The sequence below is a fragment of the Pseudorasbora parva genome, chromosome 15 (assembly GCF_024679245.1).
Source record: "Pseudorasbora parva isolate DD20220531a chromosome 15, ASM2467924v1, whole genome shotgun sequence".
Classification (NCBI taxonomy): Eukaryota; Metazoa; Chordata; class Actinopteri; order Cypriniformes; family Gobionidae; genus Pseudorasbora; species Pseudorasbora parva.
The window spans coordinates 23541406-23561908 of record NC_090186.1 but is presented as its reverse complement, the minus strand read 5'-3'; the positions used below and the strand labels follow the sequence as shown (position 1 = coordinate 23561908).

Sequence of the window (20503 nt, the reverse complement as noted above, 5' to 3'; positions counted from 1 at the left end):
AGAAATGAGAAGCACCCTTGGTGTTCTGTGATGTCACCACACAAAGATCGATCTGTCATGTCTGTCGACTCTTCAACTTTAAACCAATCAGTGTAAAGCACCGCCCACTGCCTGTTGATTGGCATTTGTGAAATGTCCTCTATTATTAGGAAAAAAACATTTGGGAAAATCGTGCTTTGGAAATGCATGATCCGTCAAATAGGTGTCAAGCTCGTAAATTCAGCATATTATGAAAAACAACTTTTAATAATGAAAATATTTATTTTTAAACAATAGTGTGTTTAGAAAAGGTAATTGTGAATATATTAAACAATAAATGTTGTTTTCATGTAATTTAGGAGATGCTGGATCATCTGACAGTACAAGCACAGACCTAGATGATGCAAATACAGCCTCAGCCAGTACTAGCACAGACCCAGTACAGCCAGATTCACCAACAGTAAAGCCGTCTTCAATAAGTACTATCTTAAGATTCTATAGAAAATACTCTTCAATAAATATTGTTTGTTTGAACCTCATTCTTTGACTGCTTTGTTCAAAGGAGGGAGGATTGTATTGGGAGCACTAAGGTGTCAGGTGTAATTGCATGGCAATGGCAAATGGTTTAAATAGCTTAGGGGTCAGGTAAGAGGGCCCCTTAGCAGAATTTTGCTTAGGGCCCCAGGGAGTTCAGGATCGGCTCTGAATACTTGAAAGATCGGCGTTATTGCGCCGGAGACAGGTTTTTGGGCATGACGTGCCGGTGAGGCAAATTCAGAGGAGACACCAATTGACACAGTCTCAGCACACTCCAGTATGCATTGGTCATGTCCAGGCGCAGGTCCACCATCCGATCCGACAACAGCCTGGATCCGGGATAAACAGAGACTAACATTAGCGTAGATGCCACTCTATTTATGATGTAACAAGTACATCAGGTGTCATTGGAAGTGTTCCCGGTTCCAGCTGACCTAGTTAATGCAGCCTAATAATCAGTCAATTGATTTGAATAAAGTAAGTTAAAAATGTTCTATGTGTATGCCATTGTAAAAAAAAAATGCGTTTTTAGTCTAAATTTAAACTGACAGAGTGTGTCTGCTTCCCGAACAATACTAGGAAGACTATTCCAGAGTTTAGGTGCCAAGTAGGAAAAGGATCGACCGCCTGCAGTTGATTTAGATATTCTAGGTATTTTCAACTGGCCAGAGTTGAGACCACAATAGACGTGATGGAGTATGTGTTAAGAGCTCGCTTAAGTACTGGGGATCTAAACCGTTTAGTGCTTTGTAAGTAATAAGCAAGATTTTAAAATGTATGCGATGCTTAATATGTTGACAGAACTGGACTAATATGATCATACTTCCTGGTTCTAGTAAGAACTCGAGCTGCTGCATTTCGAGCTGCTGCTCATACACATAACTTAATCATACACTTGTAGTGAACATCAGTTAGGGTGGCATTCCAGAGACCAGTTTATGGCAAGGCCGCTCCCTAACTACCGGTGTGGAAGATGTGCCACACTATGATTGGACCCTTGGTGAATGAACATAAACAAATGTTCAGCAACATCAGATAAGATGCCAAGACAACTGCCAGACAACTCTTACATGGCAGGAAGGGGGGACCTTCTGCACCCACCACCACCAAAGAGAGGACTTCTCATTGGTCTACAAGTGGATTTTAACCTCCAAACTCATTCCTAAGGTTTAGGCAAGTGGTGCCATAAAAATTCCTTCAGGACCTCCTGGAGGCAGCAGCAAAAGAAAGGCCACAGAGGTCTATCTAAATCCATTCATACACATGTTTGGAGGTCTTAAATGTATATGAACTGCAACTCATCCACCTCATCTTCACACAAAGTGCAGTTTATGTTAATGGTTATTGACTGTAAAAACAACAGTCCACGGGACAGGTCCATTAACAGATAAACGAATGCGTGGACGAGGACTTAACCGTTTCTTATCATGTTTGGTCTCTATCTGTTCCATACGATGCCTTTTATATTTTAAAAGAGGTTTGGTAAAGAAATAATGCATGGGTAAAACATTTAAGACATTGTTTTAACATGCCACTTTATGCTATGCAAATGAGTTCCACACTAGGGTGGGCAACACCGTGCCTACTTCAGAACCCAGTGGCCAATCACACTCCAGGACTGGAAAGGCGCCGAATTTCAATCTCCTCCTCATCGGAAAGGGATAAATATGTCCCCCGGGTAGACACACCCTTGTTCTGCGTTTCTAACCCGACGGGGAAGGAGACACTAACAGACACACCACGTCCTGAGCTTCTGACCTGACGAGGAAAGAGACTACAAGACAGTGGAGGTTAAGCGTTTGCGAGCAAAACCTTTATATTGCTTTCGGCAAACTCTAGCTGGAAAAGGGCTCTCTCTCCTTGAGAGATCTTATCTGACCTTTACAACTCCTCCAGCAGCACATCCAGTCCACAAAGGACCTCTGCATCGGCAGTCATTGCCGGTCCCACACGGCTCCTCAGTGATGCAGCCAGCCTGCAAAGGACCCTGTGAAGATTCGACTGACCCAGCTGCCCGGTCCACGTTTAAGGACCCTCTTGGCGCAACCAGAGTACTGCATCCTTCAGCCCAGCGTGGCAACGGCTACTTGCAACTCTGCGCCCTTCCCACTGCACGCTACCCGCATAACCAGTGGAAGACGTATCTACTGCCAGGACTGATCACCTGACTGTGTGGAACGTAAATATAAACTCACCAAACCTCTTTCTAGAGACCTTGGCATTAGTTTATACATGCAGCATATGTTTCTAACCTGTTTAGATAATTACTTGAGGTCAGGTTGTTACAAATAATAGGTTTATTATTCGTTTAATGATAAATAAGCATTTATTTATCACCATGTGCCAGGACCATTAGGTGGTTCCCATAAGAAGCATTCCCATACAATTCTCTTCCATTGCTACATTCTGTTCAACAGCATTGCATTTATCCATTCTGTGTTCACATCATTTATTGGTTTTATGGTTTCATTCATTACTTTTTGGTTATTAGTTTACTATCCTTTAGAAGTATATATCCATTACTAGCATTATTAATCGTTGAAGTATTTACTCTTGCATATCTATTGTTAATAAATTTCATTCATTTTATTACACCGTGTCGTCATTGTGTTGATGATCAAAGACTCTACTGGTTGTCCAGACTCACAAATCCTTCAGATAAATCAGCTGACCAACTCCCTCTAAGTTACATTAATTCTGAATTACTGAACAGCTCTTTTGCGAGTGTTCTTATATTGTTAAGATAGTATTCTTAGCTGGTGCCCCGTATCAAAGAGGGAGGGGTCATCTGATACACTCATAACCACACCTTAAGTGACATGTGATCTGAAAATCACTACTTCATCGGTGAACTGAGTAAAAATCACTACACACTAATCTAATGGAACTTCTTAAATTTATACTTATTTTGTGTGCAATATCATGCAGTTCGTACTGCTTACTGTGCCATATTGATTATTCGCATAGCTGCACTGTTTTTGTGTGTATTGTTTTATATCGTGTATGCCATATAAATGTTTTAGTTGCACTAAAGATAGGTGATTGCACTGATTGGATTGCACACAATTTTGCTATACTTGATATAGTGAAAATAAAGAATCTTGAATTTCGTGCATAGTAGGCCGATGTTGACCGTATCACTTAACCGATCAAAGTTGTCAGATAAAAAAAATAAAAAAAAGTCTCTCTAAATTAGGCTATTATAAACAGTGGACTAAACACTACTACAGTTAGCAATCTCATTCCAAAGTCTTTGTGTGATGTGAAAAAATTCCTCACACAATTTTTCATAACTTGCCTGTTTGTACGTAATAAACCAATAAAAACATTTGGCGCGAGATCACAGGGTTTGGGTTTGCAAAAAGTAAACAGGCTAAAACACTCGAGGTTAGATCCAACCGTATGAAGCGTCCATTCCGCATAAGATGGGCTTACATTTGGAAATATTACATCTACATTTCAGTGGTAACACACTGAAAAAAATGACTTTGTGGTATTGTAAAATCTATTACATTAATTCATGTAATTTATACATTGTAAAATCAAGATTAAGTTGGAACTATATATCTCATGTAAAATTTACACAATTTATTAATGTAATAAATTAACTGAGAAGAAAGAGTACATTTTACCATATATTTACAAATAGTATTTAATGTTTTATAGTCACAGCACATTCACCTAAAAATACTAAGTAAATTTTAATCTGAAAAGCAAAGTGAATCTGCCCGCCCCGTTTTTGTTGTTGCTCAAAAAGATTCCGGTTCAGTGGCAGAGACGGTCGGTTTGGGATGTTGCTTTTACATGGCTGACTTATTCTGGGTAAGTTCTGACTTTTCTATTTTAGATTTGTGATAACGATGTACTTCGTTTTGATGGTTTGATTATTGCATAGACGTTACGGTTTAAAATTGACTAAAAGTGAGTTTTAATCACAATAACGGTAGCTAAAGCTAAAGCATTATCCACTTCTATAAAGTTGAGACTGGTGTTTAGTCAAAGATAGAGGGGATTAAATGTAGTTAGCCACGTTCTTGTAGAAAAAGTCACCCTGTCTGGTTAACTTCAAAATAATTTAATGTTAGCTGGCCGTGATTAAGTGCTGGCTGCCTGTGTGTGTGTCCTCTAGCTAATGTTAGCATTTTTTAAAGTGTCTAAGTTAGTTGTTTTTATATCCACTGAAAATTTCACAGCAATTATTTTATCAAAGCATAAGTTAGTCTGCACTCTGCACTAAAGAAGGAAAGTTTGGATGGCAGGTGAACTCTGATACCAAATAAGCATTGATGTATAACGTTAGCAACAAGTGCATGAATGTCAGCAATTCTATTTTAGTGAGCTAACGACATGAAGGTCCGGTCACCTTTTTAATGAAAATAAAATGTAATGTTATAAATGTAATTCTATTTCTTAAATGGAATTGTGTTCTTTCTTTCTTACAAACTGTATGCAGGAGGACAGTCGCAGTGTTGCCGCTGAACATATCCTTAAGATGGTCGTCCATGGAGCTGATCGAGAGGATCCAGTCGATGAATGAGCATTAAGGAAAAGTGACCATTCTGTTTCAGCTGGACTATGCATGTGCTCGTCATTAAAGGGTTAAGTTAGTTCAGTTCAGTCTAAAATGAAATGTCTGTCATTAACTCCTCTCCCTAATGTCTCTCCACACCCGTAAGACCTCCGTTCATCTTCACACACAGTTTAAGATATTTAATATTTAGTCCGAGAGCGTATGCAAGTGTATGCACACTATACTGTCCATGTCCAGAAAGGGAATAAAAACATCATCAAAGTTGTCCATATGAGACATCAGTGGGAAAATACATTTGGGTCCAAAAATGACAAAAACTACGACTTTATTCAGCATTGGCTTCTCTTCACCGTTTGAATCTTTATTTGAGGATTGAACACAAACACGGAAGAGAAGACAATGCTGAATAAAGTCGTAGTTTTTGTTATTTTTGGACTCAAATGTGATACATTTCATATTTGGCTGAACTAACCCTTTAATGTTAGTTATGCCACTGTTGGCTGCTGATGTTTAGTTGAACCATACATGGTTAATTCTACAGTTATTGTAAATTATAATGAATGTACCTTAACTACTTAATCAGTTGATGTGAACATTACTGATTTAATGGTTAATTGTAAATTTTGACATAATAAACTGTTCAACTTTATTGTATTTATGTGTGATTTGTGATAAATGTATTTGATGCAGAGAAAATTATTACATTTATTTGGTTTAAAATAGCAACATTTACATAATAATAGTGAGTAATATAAATTAATTCAACTAAGTAATTCAAAATGTCAAATGGACAAACATTATAAAATCTACTTAATTACTTCATAAGAGTAAATAATACAGATTTATAAAATTTACTTGATTACCTTTAATAAATACAACATGCTAAGTTAAATATAATTAAGTAACATTTACTTAATGTCTTTGCAAATGTTACATTTATAGTTAAGTACATTTTACTTGATATTGGCAAGTAAGTTGTACTTGATATCGCAGCAGTAAATTTTACTTAGAAAAACTGAGTGCAAATTGTTACAAAGATTTTATCAAGTAAATCTTACAAGTTGTTTTTATCAGTGCACCTAAGGTGTTGATCATCATCTTTTTTTTTTTATTATTGTTAGCACTACCACAAATTAAAGCAGCGTCTCTTCGGAGCTGTCTTTTTCTTAAATGAGCCAAATGAGCTTCTGTTTCAATGTTTCAAATGAGCAATGTTTTAAATGAGCTTCTAATGCTAGACAAATGCCTTTATTTTCAATGCGATCACCTTCAAACCATTTCGAAACTAAGGAGCCATTTGTCCTCCAATTACAAACAGATCCTCGGTGCCACGTTTGTGGGACTCATGTTACGTGCTGTAGGAGATTTTTAAAAGAAGTGACGCGAGTTGAAGGGAAGCGGCGGCGCCGGGACAGTGTGCGTGTGAGAGAGAGTGGGAGGCAGAGCAGCAGAGAGATCAGAGAGATGCGACAGTTGCGAAATTGCTGGCGCTGCTGTCATTTTAAATAGTGCAGCATATTTTAAACTAATCGGTTAACCAGTTTCAACCAGCTAATGAGGCTCGGTGGTCGGTCAAGAAAATGTTTCGTTTTCGCCATCCCTAGTGCATAGTGTGCAGATTATTACATCAACAGCATTAACAGTGTCATTTTAAAATGGAGTGATGGAGATGCAACATTGTAATGTTATGCTTTTCTTGTATTAAGCCCCGAGATATTCCTTACTATCATAGTCAAATGTGACCCAGCACCTTAACTAGTTTTCAATTAAATAAATGTTCAATAAAAAAAAAAATATTGGAGATCCTAACTGCTTACTTATTTGTAGGTTTTACATTTGAATACATGGTCAAATACTAGTTTTTTTATTATGTGAAATTTCAAAACGTTAATAACACCCCACCACCGCACATTGCTTTCGAATCTGTGGGAAACACTGCTTCAGCATCAAAATGTGTACATTTTGCACATTTCAGTTACAGTTTAAGGGGGGGGGGGGGGGGTGAAATGCTGTTTCATGCATACTGAGCTTTTTACACTGTTAAAGACTTGGATCCTAAACATAGACAAAGTTTCAAAAACTAATGTTGGATGTTTGATGGAGTATTTCTGTGTCAAAAATACTCCTTCCGGTTTCTCACAAGTTTCGGAGATGTTTTTCCGATTATGGGTCGGCTTGACGTCGATAGAGTGGAAGGTCCTTGTATGGGCCGTACGGGCTCTTCTCCCGGAAGGCCCATAAACACTCACTCAGGTGCAGATCCAGTCGTCCGTGAACACTTATGTCGTTATAGTCCACGCCGCGCTCCACTTTATTCCTATGAGTGACATCAAGCGACTTCAACACTTCAGCACAGCATTCCGGGAAGGCAGCGCTGCATTTGAACCGATTTGAACGCAGAAATGACGGGAAGCTTCACAACATCGCTTCAGTCGCGTCGCAAAGTGGTTTTCCACGGTCACTGCTGTCACAGGACTTCACCAAATCATACCATAGAAATGTGTTTTTGACGGAGCGGTCCCAGCGATAAAGGTTCGGTCCTGCTTTGGAAGCAGGTGGTGAGTAAAACTGCTTCAAATCGTCACGTGAGTAAACAACAGTAAACGACACGATCGGTTACTCCATTGTTGTTCTATGTATAACGTTACACTAGTCTGACGTGCAAAACCGTTTTGCTTGCTACTGCTAAGGTTTAGTTGCATACAATAGTCCATAAACCGAATCATGTCCTCATAAACTGCGAGTAAACACACACAAATGTTGACTGAATACAGTACATACCACATAGACGGACGTCCTGTGGTTGCTGTTTCTCCTGTTCAATTTATTTCAGCCTCCGAATTTGATTCTGCATCATATCTGTATTAGCTGAATGTGATCGATAGCCATGGGTTTCTCCACGCTTGAGGACGTCACCGCTTTGTGCGCATTCATCATTCTTTAGCTCCGCCCACATGATACGCCTCCAGGCGCTCGTTTTTTCCCCGGAAAGACTCGGTACAGCCTATATTTCTTTTATAAATATAATAAAACTAAAGACTTTTCGGAGATATGAAGGATGTTTCACCCCCCCCCCCCCCCCTTTAACTTCTTAAACTCAATTCTGTTAAACTGAATATACAATTTTTTTTTTAAATATCCACATACAGGGGCGTAGCTAAGGGGGGGAAACCATAGATCGCATGCTCCATTGATAAATTAACTAACGTTATACACGATCGTATTGTTTACTGAGATTTACTTACCCGACGATAGCCAACAACATAGACATTTGAATTAGTTTTACTCACCGCCTGGTTCCACAGCATGACCGTGAACCTTTATCGTTGGGACCGCTCCGTCAAAAATGATTTCGTGAAGTCCTGACAGCAGTGACCATAGAGATCCACTTTTGCGACACGACTGAAGCGTGATGTTATGAAGCTTCCCGTCATTTCTGCGTTCAAATCGGTTCAAATGCACCGTTGCCTTCCCGGAATGCTGTGCTGAAGCATTGAAGTCGCTCGACGTCACTCATAGGAATAAAGTGGAGCGCGGCGTGACCATAGGGCACGTCAGAAGTGTTCACGGATGACTGGATCTGCACCTTGAAAGAGTGTTTATGGGGCAGGCATTTCCTCTCTCACTCTAGTCACGCGCGCGCTCGCACCCTACCGGGAGAAGAGCCCGTACGGCCCATACAAGGACCTTCCGATCTATTAACGTCAAACCGACCCATACTCGGAAAAAACTCTCCGAAACTTGTGAGAAACCGGGAGTATTTTTAACACAGAAATACTCCATCAAACGTCCAACATTATTTTTTGAAACTTTGTCTATGGTTAGGATGGGAATCCAAGTCTTTAACAGTGCAAAAAGCTCAGTATGCATGAAACGGCATGAAAAAGCCGTTACGAAATTATCCACAATCGATCGCCACTTACACTAAATAAATGCACAAACAGTCTTACATTTTGGTGATTCGCTAGTTATTTTTTGTTTTAATCAGGCTCTTGTCCGTCAGTCAAGTAAAATTCTCTTTCACTTGTCCCTTCAAAACACACACGTCCTGGACAAGCGTTAATGTCGAGCCCTGCTTTGTATTCGTCGTAAAGATCTTTGTGGTGCCGTTTTAAGTGATCAGACAAATTGGTGGTGTTTTCTTGTTTTGTGGTCACAAGACACTCCATGCAAAGCAGAATTATTTCTGGTGATTTTAATACAGTTATGGATGGCAATCTGGATAGATGGCCTCCAAAAAATAGTTCTTCAGAGGAGTTTAGTGAATGTATGTCAAAGGATGAGTCTTGTTGACAGGGGCGTAGGAGCGACTTTGACATTGGGGGGGACATTTTCGCCGCTATGAATCAACGTCCATCCCACCAACATAATAGTAACAGTAGCCTATAGTGACGTGGTACAAAATGTATAGAAGCACAAACAGCAAATAAATAAACAAAATCATCAGTTTATCTGTTTAAATCATCTGTTTATTATTACACAAATATTGAAGTTGGGAAACATAAAAGTGTACAAACCCCTCCTGTAATTGCAGGCAGAAAGGAAAGTAGCACTTTAAAGGGGAAATATTTGATTTGTAACCCCCCAAAAATACAACAGTAGAAATATCCTTTAAAAATGTTGTTGTTATTATAAATAATCTCCCATTCAGTGGCGTAACTAATGATGGGCCCCAGTGCAGGCTATTAGGCCCCCCCTAACCTAGCATGTAACACTTTAGGTTTAGGTTTCATTTCTATATCAGGATATCGGTTGTTTATTATTATTTACAAATCAAATATTAATGGCTTATTCTGTGTCACCGTAATGTAGGGCCTACATCCCTTAATCGTAAAAAAGACACTGTTTTATAATCACGAAGGTTCCAAATGTGAGTTATTTATGGGGGGTTCGGGGGCATGCTCCCCCGAGAAAATTTAGATTTCTAGGATCTACATATGTGCAATTTAAGATGTTCTGAAGGCCAAAAAAGTAGATAACAATATTACTAGAGACTCATCAAGATCGACATGTTGACATAGGCTACTTTTTTGTGAGTTTGTCCGTTCAAACGTAAGACTTGAAAGAGAACTGTATATTTGCGCGCTGTGAGACTGCGCGCTTTCGGATGAGTGCACAGAGACAGATGTTCTCATTCGCGTCTTCTGGCACTACACACGGGTGGATGATGGTGAAAATGACTGTCCATATTCGAACCTAAGGCAGCACTCACATACATTGAACAAAGTTTATAAAGAGAGACCGTTTTGCCCACGTTTTTCTTTTATAATCGCTGGTGTTAGTGTATCACTGAGGAGCCTGTGCGTGTATCCATCACGAGAAACATAAACAAAGTATTATTTTCAAGTTACAACCCATAGATGCGTCATCATATGTGAGATGAACCACATCTTTAGACCAGCACACAGGTCGCGGTTTCTGTTTGCGTCATCACATTTCGGACGTACTGTTTCGGTGATGAAAGTCTTTCGGCCAAGAATGCACCGAGAATGCACATGGTCCATTTTCGGCCAAATATTTGATGCATCCCTAATTAAAATAATTAATAATAATAATAATAATAATAATAATAATAATAATAATAAATTACATTATGGGCTATTATTTAAACATAAATATGAAACTAAATAGGCTACGGTTTCTTTAACCCTCTGGCTGAAGAACGCACCGGCGAGTTCTGATGTTTTTTTCCCCATCACGAGTTATGACGGGGGATAGCCTATAACTCGCAATACTCCGTAATTTTTGGCCATACCGATAAATGTGAGACATAATTATAAACTATTAATTGTCTACTTTTATTTGTGTATACTCACATAACAACAAAACTTTGTGCTTTAGTAAAATAAATAAAAAAGGTGCGCTTTCTATCTGTGAGAATCTGAAACTCGGTGAATACATGACATAAACATGAAACACACGTCTAAAGAAAGCTTAAAATCGCTAGATTTAAATCAAATAATTCACATTTTATAGTGAATTGTGGAGCTTACTGGCATAGAGCGGAATATCTAGCGGAGCGTCACGCAACTGTGCTCCGCTCACATGCTGAAAAAGGTGGTCAGTAGCCTATCCTAAGCGTGACGGTAGAGCGCGACAGCCGAGTGAAATCATGTCGATCCAAACCTGTAATCTTAAAATTGTGTCCGAAGATGACCGAGGGTCTTACGGGTTTGGAACGACATGAGGGTGAGTAATAATGACCGAATTCAAATTTTTGTGTGAACTAACCCTTTGACTTTGTAATGCCGTTTTCTGTACAGTATAGCCAAATGCTTGCGTACTCGCCTTTCAATTATACAATGCATTGGAAATTTGGAATAACACGTTTCTTTGTTTCATATAAGATTAAAGTTGGGAAACTTAAACTTGTAGATTAAGTACCCTATTTGAGATTGATTGTAGGCTATATGAATGCTAATGCATCACAAAAATCCCGTGCTCTATGCACTGCCATTAATTTTTGCGGTAAACACAAATCCGATCAGTTACTCCAGATGGCTTCCACTTGACGTGAACAAATATAAAGTGATCTGCTTGATCGCATCACGGTGATTGCATAATGCCAAGTGTAAACGCAGCCACAATAAGTTACCTCCACAGTAGATTATTTCTGATTACAAGCAAATAAATAACAAGTAAATCACATTAGACATACAGCTATTACAGTAGACGCCAATGTCATATGCAGTCAGACTGGATATTTATGAAGCATTCAAGGCTTGGTCAGTCGCACACTTTTTTTTTTGCGCTGGTGTCATGTGCTCTCTGCTTGATTGTTAATATATCATGTTATCCAAGAATAGTATGTCAAAAATGTGTTTTTCTAGTGAGTAGTGCTCCATACTATCTACAGCCAGACCGATAAACAAACACTGGAAGTTAACTTCGGGCCAGGCGCGTAACCGTAGCAACGCGCGTGCGTTATGAAGCTGGTGATTTGCGAATGATTATTCAAGCATGAAATCACTCTGGGTTTGACTGGCAAAACCGAATATCTTCTTTGTTGCGCTTTCAAAATAAAAGTTCCAAATGTTACAGTTTTTGTCCCTGCGTATAGGCTAATTTTTGGGTGGGACACATGCAGCATTTTCCAATGTTGAGGGGGACACGTCCCCCCCGTCCCCCCCGGTTCCTACGCCAGTGCTTGTTGATATCTGGAAACACAAATCCCAACAAAATCATATATACTTAAAGTAAAGATAGGTCACAGAAGTCCCGTGAAGATTTCTGGTTGATTTTTTCGGATATCGATGACAAGATGGTTTCAGTTCATATAGAACCTACTGTTCTCACAGATCACCAAGCCATTTATATAAAGATAGATTTAATAATAATTAGTTACAAACCAAATAGAGATTATTGGAAACTAAACCAAATGCTATTACAAAATAAACAATTTAAGGATAATGCCGCCGTGATAATTGGAAAATATTGGAGAAAAGCTATTCTTGATAACAACTTTGGAAGCTGCTGGGAGCTGATGAAATCTGAAGTTCATAAGTTAGTATTAAACTAGGGAAGAAAATAGCCAAATACAAGGGAGAATCCAGAGTTATCACTAAAATAATAATGTTATCAGAGAAAGGTAATTAAGCTGGATGTGAATTTACAGAACTAACTTCTTTACAACTTAAATTGGACAAGATGTATGAAGACAAAGCTAAAGGGGCTTTTGTCAGATCTAGGAGGAAATGGCTTGAAAAAGGGGAAAAATGCACAAAATATTTATTTAATCTAGAAAAAAGAAAATTTGAAGTATCATCCCTAAGTAAACTGAAAATCAATTATGTTGTCTGTGATGATAAGATCCAGATATCAAAATACGTTGCTGATTTCTATCAAAGATTGTACTCTACTGATGTCGAAAATGCAAAAAATATGGATCTCTTCCAAAAAAGCAAACAAAATTATATTGATGTCATTGACAATGGCTTTAAATTGGTTTGTGACAGAGAGATTTGTCTATCAGAAGTGCAAAAATGTATTGCCTATATAAAAGAAAATAAATCGCCAGGGAATGATGCTAATAAGTGAATTTTATAAGGTTTTTGACCAATTGTTATCTTCTTTTTTAGTTAAAGTTTATATAGAAGCCATTAAGAAAGGGAAACTCCCACCAACTATGCAAAAAGGACTTATTAAACTGATACCCAAACCAGGCAGGAATATAGGTTATAATTAGGGATGGGCATTTTCCCAAAATATTGTATTCGAATATTTGGGCTCATAAAAATCGAATATTCGTTTATTTAAATTAGGTATTTAGAGAAAATGAGAGAGATGTTTCTTTCTTTTTTTCTCTAAACATGTCGTCACCATTTCTGAACAAGCTTATGATTAGGCAATGTACACAACACGCTTACGTTATATCTTAAGGTTTTTAAAACATTAAACAGTGTGTAAAAAAATGCCTAAAGAACAAAAGCATTATAAGCTCAAGGAGCACGAGCGCAGAGCGCGTCAGTTAGCTTGACGTGTACACACACACACACACACACACACACACACACACACACACACACACACACACACACACGTCAATAGGCTATAGCCTACCGACCTGTGTGTGTGTGTGTGTTTGATATGGCTGATGTGTTTACTTTGTATTGTTTCACATTTTCATGTAGAGATAAACTATAATATTATTGGATTATGATATTATTCTCGGGTGAGAAAATGCGCCACTGACAGGCGTTGCGGAGACAAAGATAACGGTTAAGTGAAGTTTGAGTGAAGAACTTTGTGTTTTTTGTTCATAAACCCTCAAAGAACTTTAAAGGAAGCATTTGTCTCGAGATCATTTTGCTATCATAAGTTATCTCACTCTTACTCGGGGTAGCTACAGATGAGCTACCTGCACTCCTGAACGCAGTGATCGCTCATTCCACTGGTGTTTGGATTTCATGTGATTCTCGTTTGTGGTGGTGATATTATTATAACTCAGTTTCAGTAATTGATTTCATCAAAAGTAACTCCATTTTGTAACAGCATTTTCAATTTTCATCGAAGTAACGTTAATTCCAAACATTGCGAGGCAGACGACGACATTGTGATCAAATGCACTTAACTTATTAACCTGCTCCACAACGCCACCCAGTGGATTGAGATATAACTGCGAGATTTAGAGGGATTTCTCATGGATGGACTGTGTAGCCAGTTGCTTGTGACTTTTTATTTTATGTCATCCTACTTTTATTATTTTATTTTACCTTACCTTATTTGTGTTGAAAGAAATATTTTTGTAAATGTTTTAACTTCATCACAACTTAATGTTACCCTTTCATTGTTATTTATGTTAAATTTTCATTGGTTCCAGTCGGGAGTTCCTACCAATTGTTGTAGGTGGGGCCTTAATTAGTGGCGCACCTTAGGATGCGTTATCGCGTCCCCTTTATGCGTTCGCGCTCAGTCTGACTGTGAATGCAGACGGGGAAGTGCGGAGTGAGACAGTAGGCCTTCCAGTGTGTGTGTTTTCTAATTTTGCTCCAACCTAGTTTTTATTTAAAGGAAATAAATGTACATCCTTCATCTCATCCATGTTTGGCTGTCCTTCTGTTCTGAGGGTACCACTTGATATCTGCTACAACTGCATTTACTGCCAGCCAATTAACAAAATAAAATTCGAATAGTATTTTTAGTTTTCGAATGTTAATTACAGATCGAATATTCGACTATTCGAATATTCGTGCACACCCCTAGTTATAATATACGTTTGATTTTGGATATGATTGATTATAATGAATACATAATATTAGATGATAGTTCTGTCCTATTTGTCAATTTTTATAATGCATTTGACACCGTTAGTCATCAATTTATGTTAAAAACGGTCAAATGCTTTGGTTTTTTAAGGCTATTCAAATTCTATACAGAGGATGTAACAGCTCAGTTAAACTTGCTCATGGCACAACTCCTAGATTTGAGGTAGGTCGTGGAATACGACAAGGATGTCCCCTTAGCACTTTTCTTTTTCTTCTTGCTACACAAATCATGGCCAGACATATTAAAAATGCCCAGTTCCAAGGCATATTGACATTAGGTACAGAATTTAAAATTTCACAGTTAGCAGATGACACGGCATTATTACTCCATAATAAGCACAAGGTTATCAAAGCAATTGATTCTATCACAAAATTCTCAGAAGTCTCGGGTTTAAGAATGAATCTAAACAAATCTGCCTTGTTGTCACTAAAGGAATGTGACTTATCAGTCATAAGTGGTATTCCTGTTAAAAATACAATAACATACTTGGGGGTTATCATTGATAAAAATGAAAAGAGGCATTGTAATCTAAATTTTGACCCCATAATGGAGAAAATGAGGAAAAGATTTAATAAATGGTTGATGAGGGACTTGTCACTGAATGGCAGAGTTTTATTGTCTAAGGCAGAAGGGATATCACGTGCCGTCTATCCATCTTTATCCATGTGAATGCCAGCTAGTGTATATAAAAAACTTGATAAGATCCTATTTAATTTCATTTGGAGGAATAGATCCCATTATTTACGTAAAGATATTTTATGTAACTTAAGGAAAGATGGTGGTCTTGAAGTGTTGACTTTTGAAATCTTAAGTAATTCCTTTTTGGAGAGATGGTTAAGTAATTTAATTAAGGAAGCAGAGAGCATTTGGAACACCTTTCCCAAACAGATTTTTGATTCACTGGGAGGATTAAATTTGTTGTTGAAATGCGATTTTAAAATTGAGAAGTTACCTGTGAAGTTGGCCAACTTTCACAAACATGCCCTGTTAGCCTGGAAATTGGTATACAAACACAATTTTTCTCCCACAAACTGTTTTATTTGGAACAACAGGAATATTCAATATAAAAATAAATCTATATATTATGAAAGATGGGTACATAACATTCTTTTAGCTGAACAACTCATGAACACAGAAGGTCAGTTACCTTATATGACGAGTAAGACATTTTTCTTGGTGACATTGACACCCAGGGGCGTAGTTTATGGGGGGATGAGGGGAGGTAACCCCCCCCCCCCCAATATTCAAGTCCATCAGTTACAACAGCTGTGTTTTGCTAGGTAATTTTTTAATAGTGTCTGTAATTATCACTGACAAAAGTATTCACATCGGTGTTTGTTTTCTTCCTAAATTAATCTGACTTTTGATCGAATTGGATGAATGAACGATTTAAGTGGCTCATTCATTTAAACAGTGAATCGCTGCCCCCTACTGGCGGTTTCAATACTTAATTTCTTTCTTTTTATAATCTCTACTATGTTAGAATCTCGAGTGATTATACACAAATTTCATATGATTATAAAGGTATATAATCTCTTAACATGTTTTTATAACAGATTTGAGGTAAATATACCAGCAGGGTAGAAAAGTCAGCAGAGGGAAAGGAGGAGCAGGTGATCAGGTAAGAAAAACAGCAGATTTATAAAGTTAGGATATATATATAAACAAGCAGCACACCAACGTTCAAATTGACATTGAACATTCATGTACCTTTTGTGGTAATTATGATGAAACAATTTGTCATCTGTTTTATGATTGTATATATAGTAAAATATTTTGGAGAGGTGTTGAAAAATATGTAAGACGTAAAACTGGACAAACTTTAACATTAATGGGAAAAGATGTGTTTATTTACCCTTGAAGATGGAGGAACAGATGAGGATTTTTCTTTTTTTGTCCAATAGTTTTTAGTCTTAGGGAAATTCCATATTCATAAGAAGAAATGGGCAGAGTCCAAACCAAATTTTGAACACCTTATAGCAGAGCTAAAACAATATCACACCACTGTAAGGCCCCGTCCACACGGAGACACGTTTAGCTGTATACGTATAAATTTTGTACCGTATCAGCGTTTCGTCCACACGGATCCGGCGTTTTAGAAGCATGAATCCGATATTTTTCGAAACCGGGTCCCAAAGTGGGTAAATCTGAAAACGATCATCTTCCGTCTTCGTGTGTACAGCGAATCCGTATATTTTCTGAAACGGTGATGTCATCACACTACGTCCGGCACAGTGAAAGAGTTGAGGGATACAACTACGGGCACTGGGCATGCGCACATCAATATCACGTCATTTAATTAACGTATCTGCTTTACTGTAAGGGTATTTTTAGGGTTGGGCTAGGTGTAGGCATTAACAAAACACATCTGTTAAGTAGCAAATGTATTTATTGTTATTTTATTGTGAGATTTTGCCTCACCTCCGACCACTTATCTTCCATAGACAGTAAAAGAAATGGACCGAGCGATCCCATTGACGTCAACGGCGAAAGAATGAAGTCAACCTAGGGGCACTCACTTCCTGATGGCTGAGCGAACTGCGCAGGCTCAGACTGAGCTTGCCGACGTAGATGTGACGTGAGCCTCCTGTCTAACAGCTGTGAGTCTTCTAGTAGATGTGGAAAGTGAAAGCTGAATCACGTTGTTTAAATATTTTCTCCCGTTGCTTTTGGGCTTCTCCCCATTCTTCCCTCTTGACTTTATCAGACTTTATGTCTCCACGTCCCCCCGACTGTCTCATAGACAGTAAAAGATTGCCTGCGAGCGTCTCCTCAGGTCTATACGGTAATTTCTCAACTGTGCGACAGGGTCGCGTTGGTTATGACGCAATCGTTAGCCTATTTTTACAAAAACAGCTTCTGCGGGGCGATAGTGTAAGATACAAGGTAATGGAGCCTTTTATACATTGTCGTGTTTCTTTAGAAATAAACAATGGACAAATGGAGTCTTTAAACGTCTCAGATGTAATGTTATTCACTGTCAAAGTGACTCAAAAATGAATGGGAGTCAATGGGATGCTAACAGCAGGTGATGGTTTGGTTAGCAATGGCAGCCCCTAGGAGTGGAACGCTTTCAGAGCGCTAGATTACCCCCTTGTTATCTTCTAGCCACAACTCTTCTCCGTTTTTAGTGTATTGCTGTGGCAGAATTACAGCGCCACACACTGGCCTGGCATGCAAACTACACCGTTTTCTTAATCTCGTGTGGACGCAGACATTTCTTGAAACGAGGAAAAAAAAGATCGGATTAGGAAAGCGCTGGCTTCATGTGGACTCAAAAATAGAAAGGCTATTAAGACCGATCTTGTACTCTCTAAATATGTTTAATGTTTAATTTGCATCCTTTTATGTAATTTGGTCTCGTTTTATTTTTATTTTTCTATTTTATTTTGAGGTTATTGTTTGTCTTGTATACCTTTTTTAGTGTATTTTGTGTATCAACCCTGGCATAAACAGGTTTTGTTGTATTGTATTGTTAATACTGAATAATAAAAAAATAATGCACGGAAGACATGGTCGCAGGACTTGGTTGTGTCCATTGGGAATTGATTGAATAGCTGCGATATCATTTGAGGGACAGGAAAAGCAGTTGCAAGAGGGTTAGAAAGTATTTAGGAGGGCACATTCGTTTTAAAAAATATATATTTTATAGAAATATTTTATAGAATTCCATCACACACAAAAAATAAGAATCGTCCATTAAGATTCTATGGAGACATATATAACATTTAACGTTTAAAGTATCGGTATTGAAACAAATGTACATGTTGTAGTTCACTAATATCACCCTAGAACAATGACACCGTCTCTCTCCATGCAAACTTAAAACACAGCACAGTAAGTGTCACGTGATTATGAAACCAAACATCACCGATTTAATTGGACATGGTTTTGGTTTGTGTGGCAATATAACATGGGTATAGCCAACAGATGGTTGGCGTAAACACGTCCACATGGCGGCGGTCAGACCGTGTTGACAACATGGCGCATGGCGAAAAAAACCTCCACCAAAACACCAAGAAATATGTGCCTTCCCCAAAAAATGTCCCCTTCAAGAAAAAAACACGTCAAGAAACTGCACAAATATATATATATATATATTTGTGCAGTTTCTTGACGTGTTTTTTTATATATACGCAAACGAGATATATATATATATACGCAAACGAGATAGCGTCAGCAATATTTAGACTATGAGGTTTTCGCAACATGAACACACAAATGGAAGCATCCATACCTGCTGGTGTTGCCCCAAAGATCCGAACCACGGGCACTTTCTTGACATCACTCTCTCTGAACTCAGAGTAACAGACGTCCAGCTCTCTGATCGGGCTGCTCATGTAATAATCCGCTGTGACGATCCTCAATGAAAACATGGTTACCCCACAAAAGCGAGCATGAGGTGCTGCTAACAAACACAAATAAAACCAGCAGTCGAGCCTAGCTGCTCCTTAGGTTCACCGATGATTTTGCAATAAGCAGCGTGAACCTGGCATCTTTGAGCAGGGCATGATATGTAGAAATATGGAGCGCAAACATTCGATAATCCAATGCTGCATACGATCCCAAATATAGCAACCTTAATTCCTACCCCAACTCTTCAAATGCAACATGTACGTTTTTTCAGTTTAAAAGAAAATCTAATGTTCACTCCCCCGCCTCTGTAATACGACCACGACACTGTTGGGCAACCCTAATTATTTCCATCCAACCCATATCCACACATAGTGCGCTGCAGCATTCCTTGCAACCAGCAGCTGGGTCAGCCAGTTCACTTCACTTCTGCTAAGAAAGGAAGCTCCACGCTGTCCCTGCTGTTATTGGTCCGAACCAAAGGCAATGCGCGTTCTGGTTGGCTTACAGGGATATAAGCGCGCTGATGGGCTCGTGCTATGCGGAAGTATGGAATTAAAATTAATTAAAAGCCTGATATAGCGATTTCCCCCCACACACTCTAAACTACGGCCTGGCGTTTTAGAAAATAGTACAATGGCAAGTGCCTCGACAATAAACGTGTAGGATGCGGACGGTTGTCTGCTAGGCGAATTTATAAAGAAGGATTTAATGATACTAAAAGTGGTAATGTGAGAAACAAAGCTTTTCGAAATGCTGGTGACGCCTGCTGGTCAGAAGTGTAAATGCAGCGTTTTAAGACCGCGGTTCTAGGATCCTAGTTTTTTGTGACAGCGCCACCTACCAAAACACTAATTTAAGATGGATGATGGACACCAGACTGTGAGTACCGAAATTCAATTAAGTTTTATTTTATAACGTTTAAAAGAAACAAAGTTTACATAGCCAAAGGGAGAGCTGCTGTGAATGAATAATGAATTCACACGAATTAAGAACTTGTGTGCTATGTTTATTAATTACTACAATGTTTTTGATCTCGGCCATGATTTAATAAATCCTTGTTGATTTTTTTAATGACCATAATAAATCTAGCTATCACATTCATTAAACTTAAAAAGATGACAAAAGCATGTTGATGTAAGCGTGTGCAAGGTTTCCCTTATTTATTAGTGGGAGAACTTTTTTCCTCTTTTTTTCCATAGTTAAGTTTAAAATATTTTTCATAACTGCGCTGACTGCCTGGTTGCACTACAATATGTGTTGTTAGCCTGTCTAAATGAGGCATACTTTTTGACATGTTCAGCAATTTATACTTTGGCAATGTTCTTATAGCCTGTA

General features: G+C 38.4%; 1 protein-coding gene across 2 annotated transcripts in view; it reads right to left on the bottom strand.

Annotated features, from left to right (window-relative positions):
* Positions 1 to 19563, bottom strand: part of rev3l (REV3 like, DNA directed polymerase zeta catalytic subunit) — a 204124-nt gene extending 184561 nt beyond the window's left edge. For both annotated transcript variants that reach the window (XM_067417392.1, XM_067417393.1), the window contains exon 1: positions 19050 to 19563. In XM_067417392.1, coding sequence (XP_067273493.1) covers positions 19050 to 19188 — 139 coding nt within the window. In that variant the 5' untranslated portion in view covers positions 19189 to 19563. The remainder of the gene's footprint in view (positions 1 to 19049) is intronic.
* Positions 19564 to 20503: the final 940 nt, after the last annotated feature.